At 35.1% G+C, this 20,492-nt stretch overlaps 1 protein-coding gene across 1 annotated transcript in view; it reads left to right on the forward strand.

Annotated features, from left to right (window-relative positions):
- The window catches only part of LOC137388940 (kinesin-like protein KIF12), a 33,532-nt gene that overhangs the window by 7,105 nt on the left and 5,935 nt on the right, over positions 1-20,492 (forward strand). The window contains exons 4-14 of the mRNA XM_068075448.1: positions 1,882-2,003; positions 7,457-7,532; positions 9,278-9,418; positions 10,204-10,339; positions 11,277-11,435; positions 11,775-11,858; positions 13,347-13,465; positions 14,728-14,832; positions 16,023-16,134; positions 16,301-16,309; positions 17,937-18,037. Coding sequence (XP_067931549.1) covers positions 1,882-2,003; positions 7,457-7,532; positions 9,278-9,418; positions 10,204-10,339; positions 11,277-11,435; positions 11,775-11,858; positions 13,347-13,465; positions 14,728-14,832; positions 16,023-16,134; positions 16,301-16,309; positions 17,937-18,037 — 1,164 coding nt within the window. The remainder of the gene's footprint in view (positions 1-1,881; positions 2,004-7,456; positions 7,533-9,277; positions 9,419-10,203; positions 10,340-11,276; positions 11,436-11,774; positions 11,859-13,346; positions 13,466-14,727; positions 14,833-16,022; positions 16,135-16,300; positions 16,310-17,936; positions 18,038-20,492) is intronic.

The following is a 20,492-nucleotide window of genomic DNA, read 5'->3' on the forward strand; positions in this document are numbered from 1 at the left end:
TCAAAGGTATATATCTCAGTTATGTTGGCTTTTTAAACAACCTCAGAAGCAGTGGTATATAATAGCATCGTGCCTAATTCTTTCTGGTTCTTATCTAATTGCTGGTAAATTGATATTTTAGATTTAGACAGTGTCATCTAGTCTTAAAGTTTACTAAATTGACTGTTGTGCTCTAATGTCTATAATCCGCATTTCATGATAAGCTGTTGATAACAAATTTAAATAAATGTCATTGTTAAGCTGTCTGTCCGTGACTCCTGTTTGTTCTCATGTCCAACATTTTTGGAAAATTGTGGCCCTATAGTAGCAGTGATAGCACACAGCCACATTCTTAGATAATTTGGTTTGATGGCTGCAATGTAATTCACATCTAAAGTTTTCCAGTTCTGTATAAGAGGCCGTTTTTATAGGGTTATAATGTCAACCTATTCGTCGTCTTTCCGATAAACTTTTTGTTCTGTCAAAAGCTACATTAAATAGTAATTCATGGTACATGTATTTATGCCTGTTTTAAATAAATACTGTATTTTTCTATATACAGTTACTAGTTAAATTTTTAAAAGGGGTCATGTTGTTTCTTTAGACAGTTGGTGTGCCGCATTCAACTTCGTATCGCATGCTCTAGCGGAGCAGGTGAAATGTGTCATCCGTCAGCCTACTCTTGTCATTCTTCAGTGTTGTATTTAAACTGTATGAAAAATAAGTATGTATTCTCATTCCATGCCGGCTGTTTATTTGTACTCCTTATTATTCAATACATCACGACAGCACTCGGACAGCAGATAGGGTCTGATAGCGGAGAACATGAAATCAATCATAGGTTTGTACAAGCAATAGGCTTATGATGATTAGCTAGATTACTGCTGTTAAGCCGGAGAGTTTTCCTATATCAACAAAAGGATGTTTGATAGTTAGGTGAATGCGCTTAGCTATGTCCGTGAGGAACAGTGGCACCAGGGAGGCATTACAATAGCTGTCATGCTGTTAATTCTAGAAACAAAGGCCAACTGAATTGCGAGCAATTTGGCATTACATTTAGCCATTTTGATGCAATTGCAAATTGCATCAAAATATGATGCAATTGCATCATATTTTGTGTATATAATGTGAAAAATATATAATGTGAAAAATGGGTATGGATGTAGAAAGTTCTGATGGAATCTTATTCCCTAGTTACAATTATGTCTTCAGGTGGTTAGCTGCTCTTCATTAGCTTAATATATACATGTAAGAGAACACACGGAGATATTGTAAATTAGTGTCAGTTTTTGAGTTGGTCACATGATATCTTTTTTATCACGGTAGTAGGTAAGCTGATAAAACAACACTTCACATTTTCTGCAAACTTTTCTTGTACACTGATACAAATATATGTATCAGCTTGTGACAAATGTGTCTTATGCTATTAATTCTAGAAGCAAAATACAACTGACTTTTCAGCAATGGCTCTAAATTTAGCTAGTCTAATGATGCCTCTTGCATTACATGTTGTAAGAAGAACTTTGGGGTTGTTGATTTGGGCATCAATTTAAAGGTTTTGCCATGAAACGCCATATAGATTCTATAATGTCTGATATCATGTTCAGAGTTGATAGAGGTCATGGCAAGTTTATTTTTGAAAGAAATCACTTTACAAGTTCCGGTATTATTTATCGGTTCTTTTAGCCAGTCTGCCAACATTTACCATCGTAGTGTAATCAGTCTTGAATTTGAAGAATGAACAAATGTGTCTAGCCAACTTATAGATAAAACACATGATACCATATTTGTATGGATAAAACTACACCAATAATTGTATGCGTAGAGTCATTGCAAAATAACTATTTTCCGGTTCCATTTGTACAGTAACGATATTACTCTTACAAGGTTTCTTGGTTTCAGGTGAACAGCAATGGGTCTCTCAAACCGTTCACATTCAATGTTCTGTTTGAGCCAGAAGCTTCACAGAAAGATGTATTTGAACACTCTGGAGTTAAAAAGCTTGTGGCCATGGCTGTTGATGGGTATGTTAGTACTAGCTAAATTATCGCCTGACAAATCTGACTTTTTAGTAATTTGTTAGATTTTGAGTCTGTGAGCAAGGTTATGGTTTACTTCTCACAAGTGTAGCTGCTCAAGAAGTAAGCAGAGTTGCTAAAGAAAGTGTAGACCTTGATCAATACAACAAGAGACTTACATTAGACCTATCCTTTTCTGTATGTTGAACTACTCACAACCATCATTTGTTTGGACTGATACAACCTTGTTTGTGTAGGGACATTAAAAAGCCTAGACATTGAACATTGAATAGCGTACAGTAACACACAGTAATGTAGAGTGGCATACAGTAATGTACAGAAACGTACAGTAACATACAGTAATGTACATTAACGTACAGTAATGTACAGTAACGTACAATAATGTACAGTAATGTACAGTAACGTACAGTAATGTACAGTAATGTACAGAAATGTACAGTAATGTACAGTAACATGCGGTAATGTACAGTAATGTACAGTAATGTACAGTAATGTACAGCAACATACAGTAATGTACAGTAACATACAGAAACGTACAGTAATGTACAGTAACGTACAGTAGCGTACAGTAATGTACATTAACGTACAGTAATGGACATAAATGTACAGTAACATACAGTAATGTACATTAACGTACAGTAATGTACAGTAATGTACAGTAACATACAGTAATGTACAGTAACGTACAGTAATGTACAGAAATGTACAGTAATGTACAGTAACATGCGGTAATGTACAGTAATGTACAGTAACGTACAGTAATGTACAGCAACATACAGTAATGTACAGTAACATACAGAAACGTACAGTAATGTACAGTAACGTACAGTAGCGTACAGTAATGTACATAAATGTACAGTAATGTAGAGTAACATGCAGTGATGTACAGTAATGTACAGTAATGTACAGTAACATACAGTAATGTACAGTAACGTACAGAAACGTATAGTAATGTACAGTAACGTACAGTAACTTGCAGTAATGTAAAGTAACGTACAGTAATGTACATTAAACAGCCTATATTGTCTCACACCTATTTCCAGGATGCAGTACTGTACAATATGCATATACAGTATACACGAAAGAGTCAAATATAGTTGTACCTTCAACAGGATGCAGTATAATATTAATAACAGTAATAATAACAAACAAAAATTACAGTACAACACTCTGGTGAGACACTCGCTCGCACACCTTCGTTTGCGCCATCTGTCGCCAGAATCACCGATCAGTCACCGTTGTCATTCTTTGTAACAGACACAGTCACATCGGACAATCGTCCGAAACTCAGATGTTGTCTGGGCAATTAAAAGTCCGGGGAAATAGAGTTCGAAGTGCAGCGTGTGTCGACTGTATCAAGTAATGACACGGGGTCGACTGTATATGTAAAGCCTTCAAATTGTAAAAACCAGTTTACCGACTACAGCCTCAGATTCTATGATTGCGTGTTTGTTTCTATGCTTATAATTTTCTGAATGATGTGCATGTGGTAAGCGCTTGCATTCAAACATTAACTATTGATCTAATATAAAAACACACTTTAAATCTTGAATATTTTTCATTAATACAATTTTTATTGCTGGTTGTTGCTGTGACTTGCGGGTTGTTGCCATGCAAGCCAGGCAATTGCAATTAGAATAATACATAACAAGCTACTGTATATTGAGAGATGGAGCGAGGATTGGCTATCTGCCAAGGGCGACGACTCAACAGCAAATTTAATCAAGTAATACCTGCAATTGTCCGACTCCAATTGAATAATGGAAAATAACTGCTGAACATGGCTGCTGATTGAAGACGGACTGACTTCTAATTAAAATCTACTCTAGTAGTTGTACTGCTGACCCCTATAGTTATTGGCAGCACACATGATTTTTGTGCATTGGCTACCTTTAGGTAGCCAATGCACAAAAACCATTAGGCAGTCATTGCAACAAATATCTTGAGGATATTTGTTGCAATGTAGTTGCATGTTTCTCTTACCTTGGATAGTCAAATAGATGATAGCTTACAATCCTTGTAAGCCCTCCGCTGTTGGGCTCTAATGCTAAGGGGCTTGTGTATAGATTACCAAAGACAGTAAACGCTCCTATAGCGTAAACCTTCTTACACGTAAACCTTCTACCTAACGTGAACAATTTATGGTAAAGTTTTGCTTCGTATTATGAAAGAAATTTCATATATTATGCAAGAAAATCCATATAAATGTCAGTAACGTACAGTAAGGTACTATAAGTGTCAAATCGACGCAAGTTCTCAAATGCAATTTGAATATCGAGAGTCTCATAGTTGGCCTTGAAAACATCTTTTTTTCTTGCTGTACATGGGAGAGAAAAGTTATATATTACATGTATATGTATTTATATCATGCATTCTATATTATGCCTATATATACATGTATTATATATACTAGTACTCTTGCTGGGTAACGGTGCTTCTTAAGTCGGTAAAACGCACATACAAGGCACTAGCAGCGCACATACATTGTGGATACAACGCCGACTCAAGTAATTAACAACGATTTAACAACAAAATCTTTATATTTATAGTCTATTAATAAAACAGGTCTAAGACATTACACAAATTATTCTATTTATTATCTGTTTTAAAACAGGTCTAAAACATGTTTGTTATCTGTTTTAAAACAGGTCTAAAACATTACAACTCCTTTGTTTAAGGCAACCCTGAGCTCTTAAGTGCATTTTTTTTCCGTTGTGATGCTAGTGTATGCGCGTTGTATCCGCATTGTTTGTGCGTTGCTAGTGCCTTGTATGCGCGTTGCGCATGCGTTGTATGCGCGTTTTACCGACCTAAGATGCACCGTTATCCCCCTGCTGTCTAGCATACCATGCCCATCGTCAAGGGTGCCGATAAAGTGCACAGATTAAGTAGCTGCACTATTATGTAAAAGTACCTAAAGGTGGTTTATTGGTGCAGGTGTTACAGTGTTACATTGGTGTCAATGAAGTACCTAAAGGCGGTTTATTGGTGCAGGTGTTACAGTGTTACATTGATGTCAGTGAAGTATTTAACGACGGTTTATTGGTGCTGGTGTTAGAGTGTTACATTGGTGTCAGTGAAGAACCTAAAGGTGGTTTATTGGTGCAGGTGTTACAGCATTACATTGGTGTCAGTGAAGTACATAAAGACGGTTTATTGGTGCTGGTGTTAGAGTGTTACATTGGTGTCAGTGAAGTACCTAAAGGCGGTTTATTGGTGCTGGTGTTACAGTGTTACATTGGTGTCAGTGAAGTACCAAGTACCAAGCTGAATGTCACGAGTTGGAGTCTCGTTAAAAGCAATCTTGTATCCTAACCTCTAAAACCTTGACTTTGAACAAACGAACACAGAGACAGACAACGCTTTTAATATAGTAAACATGTATTTTTGTTTTGCTTTATTTTAAATATATATGCCACATTTTTTGCAGCGTAGACCTTGCTGTCTAGAGAAAGGTTAAAAAAAATCAATTCAAATTGACATTGAAGGTGTGCGCATCCCTTATCATAAAATTACTGTAATCATCAACTCTAAACCAAATGAAAGTGATAAGAAAAAGTGAAAAGTTGTCTATACAAATCCATAATACCCCAGTTACTGTACAAAAATTAAATTGAAAAGTTAAGTTTTTTATTTTGTTTGAAAAGCTAAATGAATGAGTTTGAGGAAATCTTAGAACGGATTGGGCCATGTACATGTATTCAACAGCTCATATAACATAGTCAATCGGTTCCTAGGTCTCCTTCATTACTTAAAATGATTATGTGCTGGAGCAATTAGTCTCAGTAGGCTACTCCTTAATTCATTTCACAGTTGACCTACTTATGGTAGCTCCAATATAAATACCGTAGGTAGTATTTTACACATAGCATTAAAACACATACATGGTTTAAAATTTGCTTAAAAATAAATGTATAAACTAAATGCATAAAACTAAAATATATATGTAAAAAGAACTCAATGCGATGATAACCAAGAAAAGAAGTTTTGACTATTACTTTATCTTTGGGACACGCAAATAAACATAAAGGCTTGGAGATGTGTAGGTTTAGAGGTGGAGATGGTGAGAGATATATGCAGAGCTCTTAATTATACCTTAGACTAGCTCAAGTTTTAATTAACTCAGTCTATAAGTCTAATAATATTTCTACACTTTTTATTTTAATTCCTTCATTTTCAGTTACAAAACTGGAATGCTTTGAGAAATTTCAATTGTTGCATTTGCTGAAATTTTACATGGTATTGTAAATAACTCATATGTATAAGTGGTTGTAAGTACAGTTTTGACTGTGTTGTCAAGTTCAGTAGCACAATATATCACTTTAAGCTCATCAGATCAAATGCCGCATTTAGCATACTTTATAATATGTTGATAGCAGGAACTTTAGATAGTTGGATAAAAAAAATCTTTACCTACCTTCTATGATTAAAAGAATGAATCTAAAACCGCTGTTCTACTTCAAATATATGGCACATTGAAGATATATTTCTTTAAGTAATGTGATTAAAAAAATTTATTTTTTGAAACAATAATTTGTTATTTGCAACTACATGTATAAAAAAAATGTGTCGGTGCATTTTCAAAACATAAAATGTCAATTAGAAATTTTTTTGCTGCGAGACCGCTGTAACCGGCTCTGAGGGTAATCAGCACGATATTTCTAATGATCACACGCTGATGTACTATATTATTTGTCTGGCTTTATTAATATTTAGTTATTAATATCTATTTATATATATATATATTTATATATATATATATATATCTATTTAATATGTTTTATATCAAGTTGGTTCAAGGTTATCTCAACATTTTAACTGAATATCCTGGACATGTTTGGACATGTTTAAATGTCACATGAGGAGATCTAGTGGTGTATTTTTACTTAGTTATGGTAAGTCGATTCACGATTCATTAGAGCGAATGCAGCATTTTATATGTTCAATTTTTAAAATGAATGCGTGCAAGTAAAAGTTTTTATAAAAAAAACTAGCACTCCGTCAGTCCAGTTTGTCATGAGAGATCGTCAGGCGCGTCAATAAAGCACAGAGAATCGCTATATTCACAATAACTCTAAAACAATTGAGAGTGAAAAACTAGCGCAGTTGGTAGTGTCAGGCAGCCAACCGGACAAAGCACCCTGGACTGACAAACGGCAGGTCAGTGGTTCAAACTACAGGATGTCAAAAATGGCATCCAGCCTTTAGGTACATGTACAATGCCTTTAATGATGCCTTGATAAGGCGAAAGGTGAGGGAAGCCCTTGGTCAGTGCTGAGAGCTTCCGAGCCAGCTCAATCAGTCCTGATGGCATGTTTCAAAGACGTGAAATGATCCAATCATTGCCAATTATGACAAAAGCATGCCATCCTACTACTGCACATATCATGTTGAGGAGGTTTATGCCTCTTATTATAATATGTTTTTTACATTTGTAGATATGCGTGTACATGCTTTGCATTTGGACAAACTGGATCTGGCAAAACCCACTCTATCACTGGTCCACCTCAGAAGGTAGCATATACACATATATAATTGTCATGTCTGTCTGCCTGTTTAGCCTAGCATTTTGTAACAGCCCTTTCAACTTCTTGTAGATACCTACAGCCACAGGGGGTTTTATGGTAAATAACTAAGTCAGCGCTTTTAGCATAGTCTAATGGGGTGACCCATGTGCTGCCAATGAGATTTGAGCAACTTTAGGCATTGGACACCGTAACACCCAGATGTACACTAGTGTACATCTGATGTACAGTAAATGTACACTAGTGTACCTTTGATGTAGATGTACACTAGTACACTAGTGTAACACACGTAACATTAGTAATAACATTAGTAATGAAATTAATATTGAAAATAATACTAATATTGGCTGCCAGATTTTAAAAGCTACATGCAAGTCTTGAAATAATCAGGAAATTCAACTTGTACCTGGTTGATTATATAACATAGACTGGGTACTAGTTGTGTAACATTTTGCTGCGGCTAGCAATCAATGGCCCTACATGGGAAAGGCTACACTCATGTTATGACTACCCTAGTTCACCATGTAGCCCTGTGCGAAAAATAAGCCCAACAAAGCTAACATTATTTAACAGAAATTGAGGCTCTTTGATTATTGGATTGGTTGAGGGAGGGCAGCCAAGCTAGACTATTTATGTAATCTGATTTTGATATATTTTTAAAAATTATTTCTGTCTGTGAACCAGTCATGTCCTGTTCTGCTTACATGTATATATAACTGAAGTAATATCACTCAGTAGTACATGTTACATGTATATATAACTGAAGTAATATCACTCAGTAGTAGTTGTTACATGTATATATAACTGAAGTAATATCACTCAGTAGTAGATGTTACATGTATATATAACTGAAGTAATATCACTCAGTAGTAGATGTTACATGTATACATAACTGAAGTAATATCACTCAATAGTAGATGTTACATGTATATATAACTGAAGTAATATCACTCAGTAGTAGATGTTACATGTATATATAACTGAAGTAATATTACTCAGTAGTAGATGTTACATGTATATATAACTGAAGTAATATCACTCAGTAGTAGATGTTACATGTATATATAACTGAAGTAATATCACTCAGTAGTATGAAGTCAGCACACTGATATAACTGTATTCATGCTTTTTGTTGCTTATTTAGATTGCTGAACTAGGAAAGTATGAGGTGAAAACTTTCATTAATTTGACACTTTCTCCACGTTGTCCATTTTCTCCTTCATCAAGATGTTATTTACTTCTTCAGATATATCCTAGCAACTAATCGTAGCCATTCCATTGAACTCTATTTTTATTTAGACCTAGTTTCATTCTTTCTATGTCTTCTGCTTTCAGTAGATCATTGACAGGCTATGTTTTTTAACATTTACGCATAGTTGTTGAACAGTAATGGCATCTGTCGCAGTTCTAGATGCTACTAGTTTTTGGTTATGAGCTAAAATTGTGTGCCACCTAATACTTCCAAGTTTACAAAATGTATATGAGCAAACACACAAGTGTGATTATCAAAGATAACTAATCTAATTTGGGAAGAGTGTCTCACTAATTGGTTTGAGAATATGTATTAACATATTATATGTAGAGTTATCCTCTCTCTTCGTAAATCTGTTTCAGCCAGTTGACTCATCTTTTTGCCATAGAATATATTTAGCCGTTGTTCTATTTCGCTATTCAATATTTTCTTATTTACTGATGTCTTGTGTCACTATGATCATTTCTACTGTTTCTGTGCAGACTGGCATGAAACTGGAAGAGTCAGACTATGGACTGATTCCTCGCTCCTTTCATAATCTACTATCTTTGATATCAGAGGGAGAAAGCAAAGGACACTCCTACACACTGAAAGCATCTTATTTTGAACTTTACAATGAACAGGTACATTGACTTTGCTCTGTTCTTTGGACCAGCATGACAACTTAGAAGATGATGGTCAATGTTTTGCCGATTAATCTTCACCAATAGCAAATGCTTACGCAAAATCTTCCACGCTTAAAATGGTATTAAATAATAGCGAAAACTTAAAAATTCATTTTTTCATGCCAATGCTTTTCATGTATGTGTACATATATATATAATATTTGTATTTGTTACAGCGTTAGTCCAACTGTAGCCAGCTGTCCTTCAAGTTACCATATAGCTACCTCCTGTAAATAGCTATAATTATGCTGAACACAACTATTTGCTGTACTTACATGTACTTACATGCTGTATATGCTACATGATGTTTATTGCAACGTTTATGCATGTTCAATTATAATTTCAATGAAGCCATTGCACCATTTTCACATTTTTGTATCGGAATTTTAAAAGCCTGACCTATTCTGACTGACAAAACTATTTTTGATTTTTTTCATTTTTAAAACAGGTTTCACCCAGTCTCTACATGCTTAAAAACTTATCCCTTAAAATTTTTTTAAATAATTGGCATATATAGAAAACATTTATTCTTAATATTTTTCAGAAAGTATATTTCTTTGATTATATCAGTGAACAGCAGATAATAGAAATATCAACTATAGCTATGTTAACTATTAACTTTTTGACTGCAACTTTTGGTTTTTATCTAAGAATCTTTTGGTGAATAATATATACAATAGTGACGCATTTATGACAAGTTACTACCATTTATTTGGCATTACTTAACTCTGTTCTATTTGCAGATTCTAGATTTACTAAACCCACAGGGTGGGAGGAAGCTGAACATGAGATGGTCAGCTAACAAAGGCTTCTATATAGAGAATCTATTTACTATTCAATGTGAAACATTTGACGATTTAATGGCTGTCTTGGAAGAGGGTAAGCTTGACTTCATCAGTGTTAAGTGGGAGTTGTCTATACCAGAAGGAACAACTTCTAATGCACACAGTTATTACATGTGAATAGTTAACTAAAGCGAATTGATTGCAACACCAAGAAATCCTTACTATAATAACAGCCATGTCCATTTGTATGAATCCACATTTGACAGTTGAGAAAATAGATTGCGCCCAAACGTTTGACAGTTGAGAAAATAGATTGCGTCCAAAGCATTTGGCAGTTGAGAAAATGGATTCTGTGCAAAGCATTTAACAGTTGAGAAAATGGATTGCGTGCAAAGGGATTCGAACTCACGACTTTCAGCACAGTAACCCAGTACTCCAACAACTGCATCATTCACATCATTCAACTTCTCAATGCATCTTTGAATAATTGCACGTAGAGTTATTTTACCTGGTGAGCTCTCAAGGCACACTAGACTACCAGGGTAGTTGTTAAAAATAATAATAATATAGTATACTTTATTACAATTAAAGCTGTGTCCATCCATCTATCTGTTCAAAGCCACAGTAATAGTGAGAAAGAGATTGTTTTCCACAAGAATCAAACTTGGTGTGTCAGATGGAAAGGCAAGCTCACTACCACTACACCACTAAGTCACCTTGCTATGCCTCAAAATAATTATGGATATAGTGATTATGCATGATGATCTCTCACGGCACACGGGACTGCCAGCCTGCCAGTAATATTAATTGGCTGCCAGATTTTTTAGCGCTGTACAAAGTTTGTATTTCTGTCCTAGCTAAATGTACCATTGTTTTTGAGTAATACTAACAACAAGCTCTAGTAACCACATTGAATATTATGATCAAAGGAAAAATATGCCACATCGACATTTCTAAAATAGTGAACAGTATTTACTCCATGCTGCACAACGATTCGGTATTTTATAATTTCTTTTCTGTAATTGTTGCAGGTCTTAACAACAAGTCAACAAGTGCTCACAATATGAATGACTTCTCCAGTCGCAGTCACAGTATGCTTACCATAAACATAGAGAGTGAACAGAAGGATGCAGTCGATGAGAACCTTTACATCACCAAACATGGAAAACTCACGTTCGTCGATTTGGCTGGTTTGTATCTTAGTTGAATACTTGCAATGGTTAGATCAAATGTTTCTAGTTCGTCGTATCGTTTGTGTTGACTACGGTTGTCAGTTTTTTTAACCACAAGTAAAATCGGTGTCACAGATACAAAATGTTAAAAAAATGCATAAATATTTAACTAGAAGTCACAAATTGCTATTTTATGTTATTTGTACTTCAGTTTACAATTCATTCTTTGTCACAATTGTTAGTAACAGATCCTAGTTCACATAGCAGATGAACTATATTGACTTAGTTTACAGAATGAATAAGCAGTTGGTTAATATGGTGTTAATCAACTTAAATACAATTTCTTATATTCTGTAGGAAGTGAAAAGGTAAAGGACACAAACACTTCTGGTGACCAGCTGTTGGAGACCAACAACATTAACAAAAGTCTTCTTGTTTTGGGTAATAAAAGTTAAATCTTCTCTCAACTCTAGTATCATACTTGATTGCTGAAGAGTACATCAGGGTCAGTCACGACTGTGGTCATAAATAAGAGAATGGCACTTATTTATAAAATGAATTTTTTTCGTAAAATTAATAATTATAAAATTTTATATCGAAATTGATTTATATTTTGCTAAATTATTGTTATTCCATTATGATAATTATTGTAATGAAAAACTTATTCTTGTTAATGATTAGCAATGCTAACAAAATGTTATACATACATACATGATGATGTAATAGACTTATAAGTCAATTTACATTGCTAGCTGCACATAAGCAGATCCTTCAGTTTGATTTATTAAGCTTCAATAATGCCAAAGTACCCACTTTAACATATGTAACATATGTAACATATGTTACATAGGTGACACGGGTATGTTAGATATGTGACATACCGTACTTTTCGGACTAATAGCCGCTACTATTTTTTGACGGTTTGAGCCATGCGGCTTATATAAGGGTGCGGCTATTCTGTAGCTTTTTCTTTCATCGCTAGGGCGCATTAACCAGAATCTCCGGTTAGTGCGCCTCTAGTGGTGAAAGAAAATATGAAACAATGCCTAACAGTACTGTTCCGTTAGGTACTAGGTTAAAAAGTGTCGGTTAATACGAAACAGTGCCGTTAGACACTGTTTCGTTTTAAACAGCAATGTTGCTGCCGCGTTAAAAAGCACCGTCCTGAGTTCTGCGGCCTATACAAAGGTGTGGCCTATGTATTGTTTTATTATGGTTTTTTGAAAAATAAAGCAAATGCGGCTTATATAGGGATGCAGTTTATAGTCCGAAAAGTACGGTATGTGATATATGTTACATATGTAACGTATGTGACACGGGTATGTTAGATGTGTGATATACCTTACATATGTAACATATATCACATAGTGGAAAAACTTTCACTTATTCTAGAAAGAGTAATCTTTTCGCTACACAATGATTCTAAAGTTGATTGGTTTACAAAGTGCCATTTAGAGGTCATATTTATTTAGTTTTCTCTGAATTTGAACTAACTTGTTAAGTACACCAGAACTATCAAGCTGGAAACATCGTAATCTGTCAATATTTGTCACATAATAAAGATGCTAGTGTAATATAAAACTTCAACTTTTGTTTCTGTTATGAAATATAGGTACAAATTGATGTACAGTGTAAAGTGAAGTAACACTGAATATCCTACAGCAATCTGGGTACTTCGGGGTTAATGATGGAAGGCAATGTAACAATTTTTTTATCTTGTTCATTGCATCAAAAAAAGGTATTTTCTGTACACTTAAAAAAAATAAATGAAATAACAAATATTGCCTTGATATGATTCAAAGAACAAAAGAGACCAGTTGAACTCTGTCTTTAAAATATATAACGATCAATCTCTTACATATACATAATGTTTGTTGTCATTGAAATCTCTTCCGTATTCTTTCTATGTTTGTATGCTCTCATTGTTAGGTAAATGCATATCTGCATTGGGAGATGCAAAAAAACGTAATGGGCACATTCCGTACCGCGACAGCAAACTAACTAAACTGCTTTCTGACAGCATTGGAGGCAGCAGCGTGACCCTTATGGTGAGTAGTGGGAGTTGTCTGCTTAGTAAAAAATTTCAGTTTAGTTATGGTAGTTGAAAGTGATGTCACACTGTATACAAATACTTCAGTTAATGTGAAATATTTTTGCAAATTGATTTCAAGAGCCTGCACAAGGTGCATTGGTTTTGTCCGTCATCACTATTTAACGAGTAGATGGTCATCAATCTGTTAATATTGCTGAGAAGTCAGCAAAATAGGCTTTTGCCTGGCAGGGTAAACTTTATTGCTTGAAATTGCTGACATCAGGAATGAACTCTTGTAAGGGTCAAACTGTCGTTTGCCGGCTAAACAATCTGAGCTCTAAGTCATGATGCAAAACAAAGCCTGTTAATCTCAACTTTAGTTTATCTCATTCAGTAGTTAATAACTGAATTGTGTAGCAGTTCTTTATTTACCTAAGTTGTCTTTTATAGCGGTGACAATATTAAAAGGACAAAATAAACACAAGCTTTCCATTTTTATTTAGTTGTCACACTTTATACGATGTTTATGAGTCAGTCATGACTTGTCAGTTATGAGTGTTTGTACTGACTAGTAGTTTGCGAGTCACAGTATTGGCTAGTAAGTTGTGAGTCACAGTATCAACTATTAATTTGTGTGTCACAGTATCAACTAGTAGTTTGTGAGTCACTGTATCAACTAGTTTGTGAGTCACTGTATCAACTATTAATTTGTGAGTCAGGGAATTGCCTGATAACTTAGTGAGCAGCTACAGCCTAGTAGTGTAGAGCACCTAATTGTGGACAGCAGGCTAGATAAGGCTTCTGCTAATGACAGGAAAGGCATTCGACTTCAAATCACTCTTAAGAATTTACTGCCAATTGCCAAATCAACTATGCATAGCCACCAGGTATCAGGACTAAGGTCTTCCAAATGAAAATGTGGAAAAGTATGACTAGTCGTTTACGAATCTTAATATCGACTTGTAGTAACTTAATTAATTGTCGATTTAGTTGTCTTAACATATGCTGGAAGTTGATGCTTACAAGTAGCTATGTTTATGGAAGGGATTATAGAGTTGACTGGCCTCATAAACATTGATTAGAGTGAGTGGTGTCCAATTGGTTACCGTGTCAAGTAGAATGCATGGATTGTCAGTTCTGTCAATAACTCTCGCTTTAAAAACAGATTATATATGTTTACAATATTGATCGCTGGTGAAAGCGCACTGGCAGTGAGGAAACAGCAAGTAATGGTTGTTAGACAGCGTGACTGAAAGGAGGCAAAATGTATTATTGCAGATTGCGTGCGTCAGCCCGTCAAAGTCTAATCAGGGGGAAACTATGAATACCCTACGTTACGCCACGAGAACAAAGAAAATTAAAAACAAGCCTGTCGTCAAAATGGTAAGAATCACGTTAGAATAATTTAGCAAAACTTGCGTAGTATAATATATAAACTACATAGCATATATTTTGTAATATATTAGTCACATTAAGAAAATTTAAAATATATTTGTAATAACTTGTGATGTAATAGATTTGAGGAAATACATTTTTATCAAGCAGTGCTAGTTAAGTAAAAATGGTTTAAAATATGTGTGTCATGTTTAACGTTGCTATTGCCTGTGCACATTATTCTTATGGTCTGTGACTACATCAGCTCATCAAATGCGGACATGTTAGCATTGCAGTACTAAAAAGTGATAGTTATGTACAATTAATAGAGCTAAACAACATGTATCTTATGCTTTGACTTCTGATAACATTTTGTCTTCTAAATTTATTAAAATCTTTAATTTATTGTGTGTACTCAACCATCCATTTTTGATTATTGAATTGTTATTACTTTAAGTCAAATTCCTTTATCCAAAAGCTATATGATTAGTATCCTAGTCAACTTGCCCAAACTGTAATGATGAAGAGGAGACTTTATAATCGTCTATGGATAGCATGATTTCCTCACATAAGGTTTAGCTCGAGAGTTGATTTTGATGTTTTTGTTGGTGAGAAATAGCTTCATGTTTTTGTTATGATGTAGACTATAGGTCACAGACAGTAAGTAAAAATGTTACTTTATTTTTATCAACAAAAACTCAAAAATAGGAAAAAGAGGTTTTTATAATTGCAAAAACTGCAGCTGCAAAACTTCTGCCCCTTTACTGTCTGCAAAGGGTATTTTATAAAAACATTTGCTTTGCTGAGGCTCATTGGGGGATAATTGCTACAGTTTTACATTTCAACCAATAAAAATGTTCAATAATATGACTGCATGTATGTACTATGATTAGCCAAATTTTTTTCTCAACTGTGAGCGTTCTAGTTATTGATCAATTGTTTGTAGGCAAATCACTCAATATTTGCTAGCTTAAGTTCTTAAAAACTTAATAAGACCAAATATGTCGAGATCTTTGATTTAACGTAAGAACATGACGCTATCAATAGAGTCTTCAAGTTTGGTAGATAAGCCAGTTCTCAGCTCAAAGCTGCAGATACTCAAATATTTGCTCAGCCTTGTCAACATGAATAGGCTTCATAAATATACAGACCCTATGTTAATATCATACGAAATAGTCACAAATCTTGATGTTTTTTAGGACCCGAGAGAGAGTTTCATTATGACACTAAAAAAGGAGATTAAAGTGCTTAAAGCAGAGAACCAGCTGCTGAGAGACCACTCCCACACCGGTGATGGCAAGTCTCCAACTGGTGCCAAAAAACAAGGACAAGGTATTTAGCTCCTCACACTTTTCTGGGGCTCAAGCTAAACACCAGAACGCTTTCATGTTACTGTTTTACTCATCTATGAAAATGATTGAGTCATGTATTTTTAATGGTCAAAATTATTTAACTAAAAAAGTTACACAGTCGCCAGATGGCAGCAGCACTGTTGCATCATGAACTATCCCAGTTAGTTAGTATACATACCTTCAAGGATTTGTTATTTACTATGAGCTTTTGATATTTGTCTCAATCAAACGCTCGCTGCGAGCCGCCTGCACATCAGCGACCACTATTTCACTCTTACAAGTGATTCACATCTACTCTCTTTTTGTATTTCCTAAACTTTAGCTCACGATTGTTCCTTACATAACAGAATACAATCATGTACTTATTCTTATAATTTAATTATTTAATACTGTCATGTCTGCTACTATTTTTAAATTGATGCCACACCTGCAGCATTTTGTTAGCCAGTAGTAATCAGAATATTTACATCATCATTGTTTTTAATTTAATTTAAATTTTATTTCGCCAGTCAATGCCAACAAAAGCAAATCAGGTCGTGTAAAAAATAAGCATGGGAATTCAATAGAATTTAAAAAAGACATTCTTATTTCATAAGGCTGTTCTAGATACAGGACTGGCAAGATGTTGATGTCTGGTGTGTTCAGTAGTTTTTGTTTGTGAGGTGTAGCTATGAAGTGCTTGGTTGGGTGTACAGGGTGTAGCTATGAAGTGGGTGGTTGGATATACAGGGTGTAGCTATGAAGTTGGTGGTTGGGTATACAGGGTGTAGCTATGAAGTGGGTGGTTGGGTATACAGGGTGTAGCTATGAAGTGGGTGGTTGGGTATACAGGGTGTAGCTATGAAGTGGGTGGTTGGGTATACAGGGTGTAGCTATGAAGTGGGTGGTTGGGTATACAGGGTGTAGCTATGAAGTGGGTGGTTGGGTATACAGGGTGTAGCTATGAAGTGGGTGGTTGGTATACAGGGTGTAGCTATGAAGTTGGTGGTTGGGTATACAGGGTGTAGCTATGAAGTGGATGGTTGGGTATACAGGTGTGTAGCTATGAAGTGGGTGGTTGGGTATACAGGGTGTAGCTATGAAGTGGGTGGTTGGGTATACAGGGTGTAGCTATGAAGTGGGTGGTTGGTATACAGGGTGTAGCTATGAAGTTGGTGGTTGGGTATACAGGGTGTAGCTATGAAGTGGATGGTTGGGTATACAGGTGTGTAGCTATGAAGTGGGTGGTTGGGTATACAGGGTGTAGCTATGAAGTGGATGGTTGGGTATACAGGGTGTAGCTATGAAGTGGATGGTTGGGTATACAGGTGTGTAGCTATGAAGTGGGTGGTTGGGTATACAGGGTGTAGCTATGAAGTGGATGGTTGGGTATACAGGTGTGTAGCTATGAAGTGGGTGGTTGGGTATACAGGGTGTAGCTATGAAGTGGGTGGTTGGGTATACAAGATAGCCTGTAAAAGTACTTTAGACAGAAGAGATTCAAAAAGACATAAAGTTCCTGAAGCCAAAAGACCTCCGATAGTTGGTCATAATTCTCCTATGAGGCATCATCACTCTAGCACAAATTCTTTTTAGTCTCTCTTGTTTCTCTATATCTTGCTTTTCTATATCTCCATCTGATCAACATGGTCACCAGCAAGGGTTTTCATGTCTTATAAATGCCGCACAATGCTAGCCACGCTTCTCAATAGCTGGGTTTAATATTTTTATACAGCCTTTGGATGCGAATGCAAATATGTGAGTGTTATTGTTTTCTACCAGGGGCGAAACCTGATGGTGCAAGCAATGCAAAGGCAGTTGACACTAAAACGTCTATAAATTCCTTTGCACATGAGAACACAGATCTGTATGAGATGTTACAGGTAGGTAACACTTATAGGGCAGTATTCAGCTACTCTATGCTATCATATCTCATTGACAAATTACGTTAGTCAATTTTATTAAAGAATAAACAAATATTTATCATTAGTGTATGGCAGTGGTATGCAAGCATAATGAGCTGTCAGAACAGCACACAGCAGCAGATGGGGTTAAAAAAGGATTCTTTTAGATCAAAAAAGTATTGTGATAAGTTCCACCTCTTAATTACAACTGTTAACTAATCTGTCAGCACTATGAACGTCTGCAATGCTTCCTACATCTCACTGTTGCCACTATTAACACTATTTTTATAAGATGTATGTCACCTCTTTACTAATTCTTTATATTTGTCGGAAAATTTTTATGACAAAGATGGCCGACAGATATAATGACATTTGCATCTGAATTAATGAAACAAAGAAAACTGCTGCATTGATGACAATCAATATTTAAAAGTTCAACACTGGCTAAAGTTGATTTAAGAAAAATCCTGAGTTTTTGGTGCTTTATTTTAGCCAATAATGACCAAGTCACATCCTTTCATTAATATTTTTTTTGTAGAAACTTTAGCTAGTGAGGAGGGCTGCTGACATTATATTTTATTAATATATTAAAATATATCGGTATATATTACTTATATTATACTACATGTATATTGCTATATTGCTGCATTACTATATTACTACCTACACTGTGTATATATATATATTTCTTAAAGTATGTCGAATGTCTGCATTCCGGCTATAGATATAGCTATAACGCATGCTGATTATTTTACCGATGCGGCCACGCATTACGACGCCCCTGCTAAGAAATATTTTTTGTTAGGTTCAATTACTATGTCTGGCGTTAAAGCCAATCTTTCCCACGCGGACAGCTACGTTGTCCCTGTGGGAAGAGTCTCCATAGAGTAGGAGTGTCTTCATATTCAAAGTTTTGATAGATAGCTTCTGGTGGCACAGTAACCTTTATTATACACGCGCACTTCTACGCAAAAATTGTTAATATTAAATCTACATATTCAGGTTTTTATTTCGTTTTCTCGGTTCGTATTAATTGTATCATTACCGTAGCGAAACCGACTTAATTTAGCTATTACTTGCTAATTATTTCACATTTACATCTAAACCTTTTTATAGTCTTTTTTTTAATTTGTTTGACCTTCACGAAACATTTTCCTCATGATATGAGGAAATATGAGTTTAAAGTTGTTTGACAAAGTTTGAAAACCTTTACAGTTGTTTTTATTTTCTATTAAATTATTTCAACTAACACTTTTCTCATGATATGTAGTTTGAAAGTTGTAATGGCAAATTTTATTATATGTTTAATACAAATCAATTTTCTGACCAAAGACTTTTATTACCCGGGCAACGCCGGGTAGCACATCTAGTTGTATAATAAATTTCAATGTTTGTCTGTCTGTCATTCAGTCTGTCCAGCTATAGCTAAATATGAAAAATCCGTAACGCAGTAAATTTGATCTCGGAACCTCCCATTTACTAGGCTATAAGCTAACTACCCGTTGAGCTTCACGAGATGCAATGGATTCATTTGGCGATATGAGTCGCTACCTAGGTTAAAATATGCACAGCGACTCTGCGTTACGGCGCAATGTCACTAAAACTTGCTCTCATGGCCCTTATTAGTAAGTTTAGCAGTATGGATAGTAACTTACTCAAATTGGCCATTAGCATTGTGCCAAGCTAACGGCAAGTGGCAGGCAACACTATCTGTCACTGTTTATAAGTTGTTTTTTAATACTCGGGCAAAGCCAAGCATCCGACTAGTATTGTATAATACACACTGTCAAGTTATGACTGTCAGATAAACTGCCCTTTAAAATTAATCATCAGGCTAACTGCAAAGAGAATAATACGTAAAATAGCATTGATTTTCAATCATAAAGTGCTTTTATACTGAATAACTGTAGATACAATCCAGATGAAGCTTTGCTAAGATGGCATCCGTAGATAGAGCTTTAAATGTATACAGCTATTAGCTAACCACTTGTTTACTGTCACTGATCAATTTTTAAAATAGTGGGTCAAAGGATGGACTAACATATCACGCACTTTTATTCTCTGACTGGCACTAAACACACAATACACTTATCTTTATTGAAAGGCGACCAACATGCCATACGTTTCATTTGTTAGGCAAACAATTGAAGCACACTACAGTTACTGGTAAAAAATAACAATTACATAATGCATCATATATTTTTCTTTATTGACAGTTAACCAACATGTCATGTGTTCAACTTTCTGGATAAGTAGTCATAACAATCCATATTTCATACTATAGACAATTTCTTGAGCACCGAATTTCATGGTTATAAGCAAGCATCCAAAGTACCGTTTCTGGACAAACAATCTACACAATGCATCTATTTCTGAAAACAATTAAGTAACATGCTTAGAAATCAGAAGGTTATATAGGCTTTTCGTTTTAGAA

The sequence above is a fragment of the Watersipora subatra genome, chromosome 1, assembly GCF_963576615.1.
Source record: "Watersipora subatra chromosome 1, tzWatSuba1.1, whole genome shotgun sequence".
Classification (NCBI taxonomy): Eukaryota; Metazoa; Bryozoa; class Gymnolaemata; order Cheilostomatida; family Watersiporidae; genus Watersipora; species Watersipora subatra.